General features: G+C 39.1%; 1 protein-coding gene across 1 annotated transcript; it reads left to right on the forward strand.

Annotated features, from left to right (window-relative positions):
* Window positions 1-400: 400 nt before the first annotated feature.
* TBPL2 (TATA-box binding protein like 2) lies at window positions 401-12,355 on the forward strand. The gene is made up of 7 exons (XM_075193543.1): window positions 401-642; window positions 2,059-2,447; window positions 3,913-4,000; window positions 4,082-4,173; window positions 4,874-5,041; window positions 7,615-7,709; window positions 11,762-12,355. Exons 1-7 carry the CDS (start codon window positions 592-594, stop codon window positions 11,839-11,841), a joined length of 963 nt encoding a protein of 320 aa, XP_075049644.1. The 5' UTR covers window positions 401-591; the 3' UTR covers window positions 11,842-12,355.
* The last annotated feature ends 410 nt before the right edge of the window (window positions 12,356-12,765 follow it).

The raw sequence follows: 12,765 nt of genomic DNA on the forward strand, positions 1-12,765 counted from the left end.
ACAAACAGAAAGGTTTGGTGGCCCTGATCAGCAGAGTTGACAGTGTACCGTGTGTATTTTTAAAATCTGTTATTTATTTTCCAAAAATGCAGAGGTAGAAAACTGTTTCAGAGGCCACTAAAATGCAGATTAATTCATTGGTGCTGAATAGTGCATACACCTCTATTCAATGGCTAAGCTGGCATCCCTAGCATTATGTTGTAATTAGTTTGGGTTTATTATGACATATATAGATGGCTTCATAGTTCTAGAACCTTGATGGAGAGCCAGCTGTAGTCCCAGTAACAGTAGAATTAACTGTCTCCGCACAGCTGAAGTGGGTCAGGGAGGTTGACACTTGGTGCTGATTGACTCACCTGTTCTGAAACTGAAAAACATCACTGGAGTTTTATTTTAAATTAGAGTTCTGTGTGGATTTACCCTGAGGGGCAGCTTTACTCAGGTGAAACAAGCAAGTGGTCTGCTTGGTGTGTAACTATTGGAAAGGTGCTAACCTGTTTACCTATGGAGCCCAGCTTTCAAATGATGAATGGTGGCCATTGTTAGTCTAGGTGGAAGGAATCTTGCAGGGTTTAACAGAAGACTTTTAAAATGGATGGAGAATCTTCCCTGGAGAGATACTTAGATCAATGTGAAGCTGAGGTAAGCCCTATACCATATATTAAAAATAATCCTTAAAAAAAGGGATGTTTGTATGGTGCTGTGCCTATAATGAGGTAGTTGTCTCAGGCAATAAGATTTTGGAAGCAGCAAAGTGTAGATAAAATTACATTTTTAAAATTATTTATTTTCTTAATTCTAATGGGGTGCATACTTTGTTACAATGGGCCTAAGTCATTAAGGGAAAAGAAGGAATACATGTTCTCTGGGACAAACCATGTTACAATGCAACGGTTGCATATTAGTTTTATTATTTTGCACATAAGTTAAATACTTGCTGTTTTTTCATCTAGCACACAAATGCTTGATGGCTTTATTTTTACACTGAAATTTACAATATCTCGGACATGCCCTACCTCAACTATAAATCTGTCCCCACATTTTAAATTGAAATTAAAATGGTGTAATGCAGTAATGTTTTCTAGAGATGGCAACTGGTATAATATTTTGTGCATTGTCTGTTGGGGGATCGTTTCAAAACCAAACTGTCTACTTTTCTGTGGAACTTTTTTTTTTTTTAAATGTCTATGCTGCCACCTAGCTTACTATTCTTTTCTGTGCATGTTATAAGAGGGAATACCATGTAAACTTTCTTTTCTGTTTTCTTAAAAAGGGGTGGTGTCATTAAGTTTTTTGGTTTTTTTATTATCTGTTCAGTGTAGCAATAAATATATACTACCACCCTTTTAAAACTGGATGATGGATATATTGTACTAATATCCATTCTATAGTCTCCTCCTGCTTTTGTTGTCTGGGAGCTGCCATGATGCCTCTCAAAGTGGGGTGGTAATATACTGTATGAATCCGCCTTCCAATATCTGACTGTTTCTACAGCGGTTCACCTTTTTACTTTAAATAAAGTGTTTGATAGGGTCCGGGTCATTTCAGAACTGATATTTTCATTCACTGGGTTCAATAGCCACTTAAACTTTTAAACACTCATTGGGTATTAACCAAATGGCACAACTTAAGTGATTATATTCCATATGAACATCCATTGTACTCCCTACAGACAATCTCCCCCAACACAACTATCTATTAGGATTGGCCAAAAGTAAAATAATCCCTCCTTCCATTGGTCCATTTTTTTCCACTTTCTCCATCCCGATCACTGACCCATTGGCTGTACAAGGTGTATATATTAAGATGAAAGCAAATTTGGTCCTAATAGTAATTATTTGCTCTGTGAATATTTAGTCTGCTATATCATTCATTGCTGCTAATGAGGTCATTCAATTATTAAACTTGGTGACCAATGACTTGAAAATAACTTGATGAAGCTTATCGCCGTGTAATAGGCTTCAGAATAAGTAGACTTGTCCTGCCATTCATAGTAAGAAAAGACAATGTACTTTTATGTCTTTTGAATTTGTACACCTCTCTATCTCTCTAACTCAGGAGGATGTCTTTGACCCTACTCCTCAAATGTACACACCTATGACGCCATATGATGACCTAAATATACAACCACTGCCTGGCACTTCATATACAACTGGTCTGGATCAGTCCAAAGACCTTTCCACCGACTTCTGTTCAGTGGACCTTAGCTTTCTGCCTGATGACCTAAATCCAGATCATGAAGACAAGAATGATCTACAAGGACAGCAATACTCTTCCCAGCTGCAGGACAGCGGCATCTGCATGGATACTTCTGCTGTATCACAGCCGTTCACCCCATCTGAAAACAGAGAGGATTCTAACCTCTGCCCCATGCCCATTACCCCCATGACCCCAATGACTCCCATGACACCTGTTGCAGAGATGTCTGGGATCGTTCCTCAGTTACAGTAAGTAACTATATACATGGGGTGGGAGGACATTTATAAGAATTGGTGTAAAGGGAAGAAGGGGAGTTGTCCATAGCAACCAATCAGCTGTTTGAGTTCAATTTATTAATTAGACTAGAAGGATCATGTAATAACATGTAATAACAAGCGCTTAGTGTTTGGTGCTGCCTGAGGCCAGGTTCTTTCATCGCTCTTTGGATGGAAGATGCGTAACCTGTTTCTAAGCCCCCCCCCCCCCCCGCATAGGCTGGCAGGAAATTACAGCTCCGCAAGAGCTGGTTAGCCAAGGATTGAATATTGTATATATATATTGTATAGCTGTTATTGATTAGTTTTATAGCTCCTTGGACTCATGCAAGCAGCCCTATATAAATTGATGACAAATTGGAGTGCTAGGAGTTTATCAGTTGTTGAACACTCACCCTGGCGCTATCGCCTAGTAGCGAGTGTAGAACTTGTGGGGATGGCTTAATAATTAAAGAAAAGGTTGTTTGGGACAGGACTTGTAAGCTGTCAGGAGGGGGAAAAAAGGCTTCTGGCAATTTCCTGCCCCTAGAACCAAGCCTTGCTTATGTATCTCACTTTCAACTAACAGTAGATCAAACCAATTCTCAGTTGACAAATTGCAGCCTGGCGATGGTAGAAGTCCCAGATCCTTTCCATAAGATGTCCTAATGTATGTGTGCTACAGTGCAGGTAGAACCAAGAATAGAGTGTGTGTAGCCCAAGTAATTCTCTTCGATTAAGAGTTGTATAAAATGCAAACACTCCTATGCCAGGTGAGATCTAAATCTGGCTCTTCTGCTTTGTAGTGGGCAGAGATCACCCATATGGTGAAATACATATATAGATCCTTGTTTTTCATTATATTAATCTGGCCAATCCTGTTGGTTTAGCAAAGTACCAGGATCAGTTTTGCGTAGGGTGCCAAATTAGTCACTTATTAGCTCAAGCCCAGCGGCCAGTCACATTGGGACGTGTTAGAGTGGTTGGCAGATAGCCACACACACTCATTTGCTGACCTGGAGATAAGTGTGTGTGTGGCAAGCATTGCCAAATTTCCATAGACGATCTACTCCAAGCCAGATCCAGGTTCTATTTGGGCCATAGCATTGTACTGCTCTCTGCATTAATCACACATCAGACTTTTTGCACCTCAGTTTTTGGTTAACATAGACTTCACTGCAGCCTTCAATCCTGAAACCAAGCTGTGACCTTCGCCCCCATCTATAGGCAGGTGGTCCTGTGTGGGAAATTTGGGTCTGGTTCTATAAGTTCCCATACTTCCAGCCCTATTCAATGAAGCAAAATGTTTGTTGCAACCATATAACCCCCCCCCCCCTTCCTGCCCTCCCTTAAAACTAACCATAAAAGTACTGACTACATCTATTTCTAAATATTCTAAGCCTGACTTTTTATATTGAATATGCCAATATTTTGTCCACTTTTCTTTTGGTCTGACTAGAAACATTGTGTCTACGGTGAATTTAGCCTGTAAACTTGATTTAAAGAGAATTGCCCTGCATGCCAGAAATGCAGAATACAACCCGAAGGTAAGATACTCCCGCAACAAAGTCTATTTATATATGGAATTTTATGCACAAATGTTAAACCATTCTTCATCTCGACTGTAGAGATTTGCAGCAGTTATCATGAGAATCCGAGAACCCAGAACCACAGCACTTATATTCAGCTCTGGGAAAATGGTGTGTACTGGGGCAAAGAGGTAAGTCTGTTATATAGACACCATGATGCCATTAGTTATTTTGCAGAAACACATTATTTTGGGGTATTGCATAAATATGTAATACTCCTGCTCCACTCGTACTAGACACAAGAGTGGGCCTATATGATGGATGCAAATCCTGAAGCATGGTACGATTGAAAGATCCCAAATGTCTGGAGCTATCTTCTGCTGGGAGAAATATATGGAGTCCTGGGTGTAAATTTATCAAGCTACGGTTTTGAAAAAGTGTAGATGTTGCCTATGGCAACCAATCAGATTCTAGTTATCATTTATTTAGAACATTCTACAAATTGACAGCTAGAATCTGGTTGCTATAGGCAACACCTCAACTTTTTCAAACCCGCAGCTTGATAAATTTACCCCCAGGTTGTCTTTGTTTCAAACCAATTTGTACCATGGCAAACGGTGGTGGCCATAACATGTCTTATGTGAACTGCATAAATGTTTTATACCAGTGTATTGTCAATTAAAAGGTTACAATTAAATTTCCAACACTCGTTGTTTGGCTCATCCCTGGGACTTCAAATACCTCTACATATATACTTAATGGATAGGTATAAGTAACATTTCTTTGTAATACAGAGTAAGTAAGACTATTAGAAAATCAACAAGTCTATTATAGAATTTGCCAGTTGCTGCAATCTTCTGAAGTGTTGTTCTTGTGGTGATTGTTTGACAGTGAGGACCAGTCGCGTCTGGCAGCCAGGAAGTACGCCCGTATCGTACAGAAGCTAGGTTTTCCTGCAAAATTCCTCGACTTTAAAATACAGAATATGGTGGGAAGCTGTGATGTGAAGTTCCCCATACGGCTTGAAGGTTTGGTCCTTACTCATCAGCAGTTTAGCAGGTAAAAAGCCCTTCACAGAATTTAGTTTTATGATAAGTTATCTATAAATGTTAAATAATTTTATGTTGGTGTTGCGTCTATCTGGGCTTTAAACATGTGGCTAATAAGCGGTGATCCAGTTTGTTTTGCAACACAATAAAAAGTGAGGTTTAAATCTGTACCAAACTTCCAGCTGTCCTTGTACGGGGAATGGGTGACTGGCACTGAGGAGGCTGCAGAGGCCAGGAGGGGAGGACCTAGGCTTTGCTGCCCATAAAAGTGTGCCACCTCAGGTAATGTCCTGCTATCCTCTCCATTGGCAGGTTATTGATTCTGTGGGTGGTCTCTATTTTGTCACAGGGGAGGGGCAATAAAATTTGCATCCAACATGTCCTCTTGCTTGCTGTACATGAAGAGTTTCCAGAGTTGAGCTGGGAGCACAATACATATTGGTGAGGGTTCCAGGGATGGAACTTTGACAATCTCTATTCAGGAAAAGCACTTCATAAAGAAGGGGAGGGTGTTTCCCACAATTGGTAACCTCTTTTAAGTTGGTAGCATGTGGCAGAATGAAAAGTTCTCTGCCAAGTTTGGCTTTCGGCTGGTTACATGTACAAGTTGGGTTGCTCCACCTTCAGACAAGCCTTGCCAACCTTTGTGTAAATAAAACTGACTGTTTTGTGAAAAAAATGTACTGACAGGCACCATTTTTGTTACTGGCACATTGTATTGTTTTACTATATTTTCTAAAATTTTTATCAGCATGCCGATTTCATTCCCACCTTACTGAATTTTCACACCATATTTACTTACTGACTGGCAGGTTATTTGCAATTTGCTCATGCTTTGTATTAAGCTAATATGTTAATGGGATGACCACATTCACCAGCTATTAGAGAGCTGTACTTTATGTGGACAGAACAATAGGTTGACAGCCTGGACTGAAGAATGCGTGGCCAGCTTACAGGAGTGCAAGAGTCCACTTTTAACTGTTGTACTGAATTTTACACAACAGACATTGCATATGCAGGCCTCAAGAAGCTACTGCGCTCCCCCCCCCCCCCCCCCCCCCAAACGGATTTTCCAAGTTTTAAAAGTAACTTTTGAACATTTGATGTTTGGTCCACGAGGACTTGAATCGCCCTGTCGACCGTAGCAGGTCGGCGCCAAAATCATTAAAACGGATGCGGGCTGCTTGTGTGTCGAGTCTGATGCATGCGTACTTTGTCCGCGCTGGTTGTGATGGCACTGCTCGGGTTGTGACGCTGCTCAGCTTGTGATTGGTCGAGTGCTTATTGCGGGCGGTGACCGTTATGTTGTGTGTACAGTGATTGACTACGTGATGTGAGTTCTGGCACCTTTTTTTTTTTTTTTTTTAATACAAAAAATTGTACTTATTTAAAATGTAAGTATTGTGAGCCTTTTACTTTGTGAATGGTAAATCATAGAGCAGTGGTAGTGTCCTTTTTTAATAGATGTAACCCGGCAACATCTGCATTTGCAAAACTGTTAAACAGCCCCTTTAAATTAGATCAACTACAGATCTAACTGGAACTGATAATTAAGGATAATTATTTCAACAATGAGACCACAAAGATGTAGTTCTATGGGCAGAATAGACTATGCCCTTACTCATGGACTCTGGTACGTTTCCTGAAAATGTTGTGGATTGACTTTAACTCCTGTAACTCCTACTTTCCCGATTTAAAAATAAAATAATGTGTGAACATATATTACTCTAAATGAGGAAAATCTCCAAAATGCTAACTTGTGACTTGTTAAATAATTGGATACCAGCTGTTTTAAATGCCAGGGCAGTGGTCAAGCTGATAGAAGTGACACAATTGTCCTCTCATGTAAAAGGCGTAAATGGGCCCTAATTCGGGACCAGAGGGTTAAACTCAGAACCATGCTGCTTTACTGAATTGCCCCTTATTGTGGAGGATTAATCGTCAAAGCCTGATGCCCTTCCTAGAAACCAGGGTCCATTGGGAACTGGGTCAATAGGGAAGCTCCCAGAAATCTGTTCCAGGATTAGTTTCTTTGAAGTTCTGGTAGGGGCATGAAATAGTGGTGCATGGGGATGCTCATAACGGGGAACAATGTGGGTGTATCAAGCTGCATTTGGGTGTGAACTATACACACTTTACATATAATACTGCCAGGGGCTGACTGAGCTGGGGGGCAATGGGGCAGGGACTGCCAGACTGGCCCTAGGTGGACTACCTTGGGATGGGTTAATTGTCTGCTGAGTTGAGTCTTGACTCCCACGCGCTTCCCCAGACTAAAATGTGCCAGTAATCCCCTGAATACTGCTCACAAACGTCTTGATGCATATGGCTTAAACTGCCTTATCCACACCTGATGCTGTAATATTACACTATACCATTGATAGTGCCAACTGCATTATTGGTTGTTTGGCACAGACCAGCTGGCAAAGAAAGAAGTCTGATGCCACAGGCTAAAGAAAGTGGTGGCTGTTTCATGATTCTTATTTCGGATTGGAACACACACTAACTATTTTCATTTTTATGTTCTATAATATTTAGCATGTACAACTTTTACACGTTGTTTTTTTATTTGTGTGCTTACAGTTATGAACCTGAATTGTTCCCAGGCCTTATTTACAGGATGGTGAAACCAAGGATTGTACTGCTCATATTTGTGTCTGGAAAGGTTGTATTGACTGGTAAGTTGGTATATTCAGCAAACTGTCTTGCACGCATAACTATATCACATATTGGTGTTCTAAAACCTCCAAAAAAGGATTTATGCAGGTAGTTGTTCATTAGTAATTGCTTTTATTTATTCGGAACGTTCTTCCTGAAAGCTACAGTGGAAGAAGTCATTGAAATGTTAGTTAAAATGGCATTCTATAGTACCCTTAAGGAACTACAACCTCCAGCCAGGGCCTCCAAGAGGAATTTGGAGCCCCAGTACAGCAACTTTTTGGGCTCCCTCCACAGGCTAGTAGAAAATGCGCTGTATGCTGCCGAGCAGCGCTCCTGCCAAAGGGGTGTGGCCACAATGTTTGGGGGCGTGGTCAACCTGGACCATAGCTGTGCTGCTTTGTCTCCTGAACATTCTGGAGACACTTTGCAGCTAATTGCATTATGTATTAAAATGGTGTTACTCTCGCGTACCTATTATTGCAGCTTTCAGAAACTGGTACTGGATTCTTGTATGGATCCTGGAATGTTGGAAAACGTAAATATGGAAAACTGAGCAAAAAGTGAACACCGTCCATAACACAGATATAATACATACATTATAATAAAATATTACACCTCCACCGGAGTGAGCAGGAAAGCTGTCAGTCTCGCAAGATTCTGCAATCTCTTGAGATTTGGAGTTTCTGACTTGCTGGGCAGTGCATGATTACAGCTTGGAGTATTTACTGTTGCTTCATGATCTAATACCACATTGTCCCCTGAAAATTAAAACCTCACTTGGTAAATATGCGCTATCCTCTAGTTTTTAGTTAGAACATCAAACCAACTTCTACAGATTTCAATCTTCCTAAGCATCAGTATAGTTTTAGGAAGTACAATTTCCTTTCATCAGGATTAGGACTTTGTAGAAAAGAATAACCAGTTCTTGTAATAGATTTTTGTTTTAATTTAGACTGTGTAGTTTCAGTTTTGACATCCTAGCCTCATTTCAGATCTGAACATTTAATTCCACAGCAAGCTGGGTCCCTGGCATGTTATGTTTAACGTGGGATTTGGTTATTTTTGGATCAAATGTGTTCAACCTTCTCATGTCTGGTGGCCAAAAAGTATCAAACTTGCTGATTCAGTTAGGGCCTGATTTGATTGGCCGCTCTGGGAAAAAAACCATTCGTAGTCATCTGTCAACCATATATGTAAGGTGCTCCCTGTTAGTTGATCATCTCCCATGTCCCCACCCAACCTAGGATGCCAAAAAGGGGGAAAAATGTACATGTTCCTGTGCCAGAGTTAGAATGAAGACATATTTACTCAAAGAATGACCACTGGCAGGAGAAGTAATAGAAGAATGATTTTTACTTGGATTTGATCAATCTGGTTATCATACACTAGATAATATATGGATTCATGTGAGAACCCTACTCCTATTCTACACAAGGATGGAACACACTTCAATTCGAAGACAATCTTCACATGGAGGAGACTAAGGCATAATGTTTTTTTGTCTACTAGGGGAAATTCCAAAGAAGTCCCCACCCTGCATGTGTTCTGATATTTGAGAGGGTATATAAAGAGAGACTTGGGGGTATATTTACTAAACTGCGGGTTTGGAAAAGTGGAGATGTTGCCTATAGCAACCAATCAGCTTCTAGCTGTCATTTTGTAGAATGAACTAAATAAATTAAAGCTAGAATCTGATTGGTTGCTATAGGCAACATCTCCACTTTTCCAAACCCCCAGTTTAGTAAATCTAGCCCTTAGTGTTAACTTATAGCTTTAGATAGTAGACCGCAGTAGAACTTTTTTCTACAATAATATTTTATGAACAGTAGATGGCATTACACCTAAGCCTAACATTCTAATTATATTTTGCTTTATATATTCTATAAAACATTCACTTAAGCCTCTGCAGTTAAGAGCAATATGTTAATACACTGATTCAGGCATAAAATGTATAATTGGGTTAGAATATATGCTTGGATATATGTGCTCCCATTATAATTAAATCTGCACTTGTTAGATAAATCATAATAAATAAATTAAAGTTTTGGGCTGCATAAGCTTAATAGTAAGTTTTATTGTATATTACTCTTAAGATACACATATATGGTTATACATATATTTTATTATCTCCCATCCTTAACATATTACCTCTGCATTCTTTGATAATTTTGTTTTTTTTTAAATATGTTCATGGGCCTCCTGCTAACTTCAAATAGAGGCTACCTTATTCAAATACGACCTTTTAATAATATATATTTAAAAAAAAAACAAACCGAACACACCGAAAGAAGTCTTCCCCACCTCCTCTGTTTGACTGATCTAAAGTGACTGCCCCATCACCTTCACTTTATATTGAAGTAATAATTTGCTGCCTACAAGTTAGATTGATGTGACTGCCTACCTGTTTCTTAAGATAGTTTGCATTCTTTGCCTCACAAGTTGCTGTGCTCATGAATAGATGGCAGGGGGGGTTTCAGACTGGGGCAAGAGCCTTTACTGTAAAAGTGGCACAGAACACACAATTTTTAGATATTCTTTACAGAAACATCAATGAGAGAGTAAATATATTTATTCCTATTTTACATATATCTGCAAAGAATCATTCCCACTGCAGCCCAACAACAATATTTGAAAAGGATGGATGCACTGTACATATGCAGAATGAATGATTTAATGTTTCTATTACCATGGCCATCAGTGTTCCTCAGGGGAGCGCTGGCAAATGTTGGTCCCGGGGGCAAAATTCGATTCAGCAGCCTATTTTAAAGGAAAAACAATGCATGTGACTCAGACCAGGTTAATCCATTCCCCCCACCCCCCTCCTCCCCCCCCCCCCCCCCCCACCTGGCCGCTGCAGGATGCGATCACATCAACTTGGACCAGGATCTCGAAGGAATGTTTCCAGGGCCTTGTTAAATTGGTCATGAAAAAGTCAGGCTTTTCTGGGGGCTATGGGGGTCCTACCCAGTACTCATTAAATATAGTGTGTGTGTGTGGTGGAATTTTTAAAAGTGGTGGTATGGAAAATGTAACTGAAAGGCCAGAGACCACATAGCATCTGAAGCTTTAGGGAATTTGATAGGGCTAGAATGTAAACCTAATTTTATGTTTTTTTTTTTTTAACACTTGTAAAATACAAAGATATAGTAAGTGATGCAATGTTATACACTCTGTTTCCCCACCTCTCTCAATACACATCACACCCACACCCATCCAGTATGCAGAACTAGAGCAGTGTTTTTTTTACAGGCCACATCAATATATTGATCATAGGATGAAACATACTGCTATTTATCCAGACCAGACCTCTTCCCCCCCCCCCCCCCCCATCACAATTGCACATTGAAATCTGGCTCCTAAAATACTAAACTGTTTACTGTATGACAAAAACTTGACTGAGTCATGACATGGATGCTAAGAATGGCATTTAGTAATGTAGAAGCAGTAACCAGAAGGACTCCTGGTTTGTTCACTCTGCTGAGAAGTTCCTTAATAGACCTTTCCTTAGATCATCCGTTTCAGTTGAATTATCTTACAGTGTGTGTCTATTACTGACTGAGTTATATCAAGCAGCTGCCATTTTGCTGGAGACCAACCTGCACAGAGGCCTATGCAAATAGATCAGCCACTGTGGCTTATGCATTAGAGACAAATTGTTTGTGACAATTGATTACCATGTGGTGAGATAGATGAGCAGTCAGGAGACGTGCTGGGTATATGTAAGTATATAATATCTTTTTTTTTTTTTTTTGAAAAGCATGGTTTTAAGCAAGTTATAAAATTATACATTGTTCACAAGCATCATGTAGAATGACGTGAGGAAGGAGATGTAATTCTATGTTATACTGACGAATTGAGGAATAAGATGGCTGACAAATGTTTCTGTATGGAGTGATCTGAATATATTGGAATTAGACTCTTCCATTAATGGAATTCAACAAACCTATTGCAAAGAATACAGTAAAATTAGTTGACATTGGTTTTGTGTAAACTATTGGAATCTGAGAAGGCCTTCATCTACACACAATACTTGGCTTACGTTTTTTGCCTTTTGATTTTTGTCTTGCAGGTGCAAAAGAACGTTCTGAAATCTATGAAGCTTTTGAAAATATATATCCTATTCTGAAGGGTTTTAAAAAAACAACATAATTTCACCCCACCCCTTCAAAAAAAAAAAAAAAACCTAAACATCTTCTCTGTATAATACTTATGTAAATAGTTCTAATAAAAACAAAAATAAACCTGATGTTTCTAATTGTTTCTGCATTAACTTTATATGTGTGGACTTTGCCCAGATGTGTTTCATCCCCCTCCCTATCCATTTACACACTTCTGTCATGTGTCTCTTACAGAGGAAAGAAGTACTGTACTTACTGTGTGTCTGTGTATATATATGTGTGTGTATATAATGTATTAGTGCTTAAGAGAAAATTACTATACTGAAACAAACAAAAATAGATATTATTGAACAAATGCATAAACAACCTGAAATAATAAACTATGTATAATTATGGTGATCAAACTATCATATTGAGAAGAAATGTTAGCAAGATGTTGCTGGAATGAATATATACAGTATATGTATAATCAGTAATCACCAAAATGAAGAGTCAAAACTGTTTAAGACAAAATGAGTATTTCCCTGTAAAATAATATGGCTGTAAATCATATGTTCCCTCAGCTTTATATTAATTAGCGATGGTCACTGACCCCCGTGTTTTGGATCTGGATTACCTTCGTGTTTTGGTTTTGTTTTGCAATTTGTTACAAAAATTGTATTTTTTTGGGACTAAATTAACATAATTTAGGTATTTATTTAGTACCTCAATTATTATTAACCTCATTGACTAATTTCCAGTCATTTCCATTCAATTTTGACCACCTTATAGGTCACAATCTGATTTTCATACACTTTCAAAGAAAAATTGCTGCAGTTCTTGCCAGTGATAAGAAAAAGCCCATGTTCATCCCTGGGCATAAGACCAAAAATCCACCTCTAAAGTGTGGAATTATTTTTACACAAATCCTGACAACAGTTGTCTAGACATTTGTAGCGTTTTTAAAGCCACACTC

Source organism: Mixophyes fleayi, chromosome 12 (genome assembly GCF_038048845.1).
Source record: "Mixophyes fleayi isolate aMixFle1 chromosome 12, aMixFle1.hap1, whole genome shotgun sequence".
NCBI classification, from domain to species: domain Eukaryota; kingdom Metazoa; phylum Chordata; class Amphibia; order Anura; family Limnodynastidae; genus Mixophyes; species Mixophyes fleayi.

Bases quoted from the DNA above. Each gene is read 5' to 3' on its own strand.
- TBPL2 (XM_075193543.1), top strand. From the start codon at position 592: ATGGATGGAGAATCTTCCCTGGAGAGATACTTAGATCAATGTGAAGCT. The intron at 643-2,058 runs GTAAGCCCTATA...TCTCTAACTCAG, and splicing joins TAGATCAATGTGAAGCTGAG to GAGGATGTCTTTGACCCTAC. The intron at 7,710-11,761 runs GTAAGTTGGTAT...TTTGTCTTGCAG, and splicing joins TGGAAAGGTTGTATTGACTG to GTGCAAAAGAACGTTCTGAA.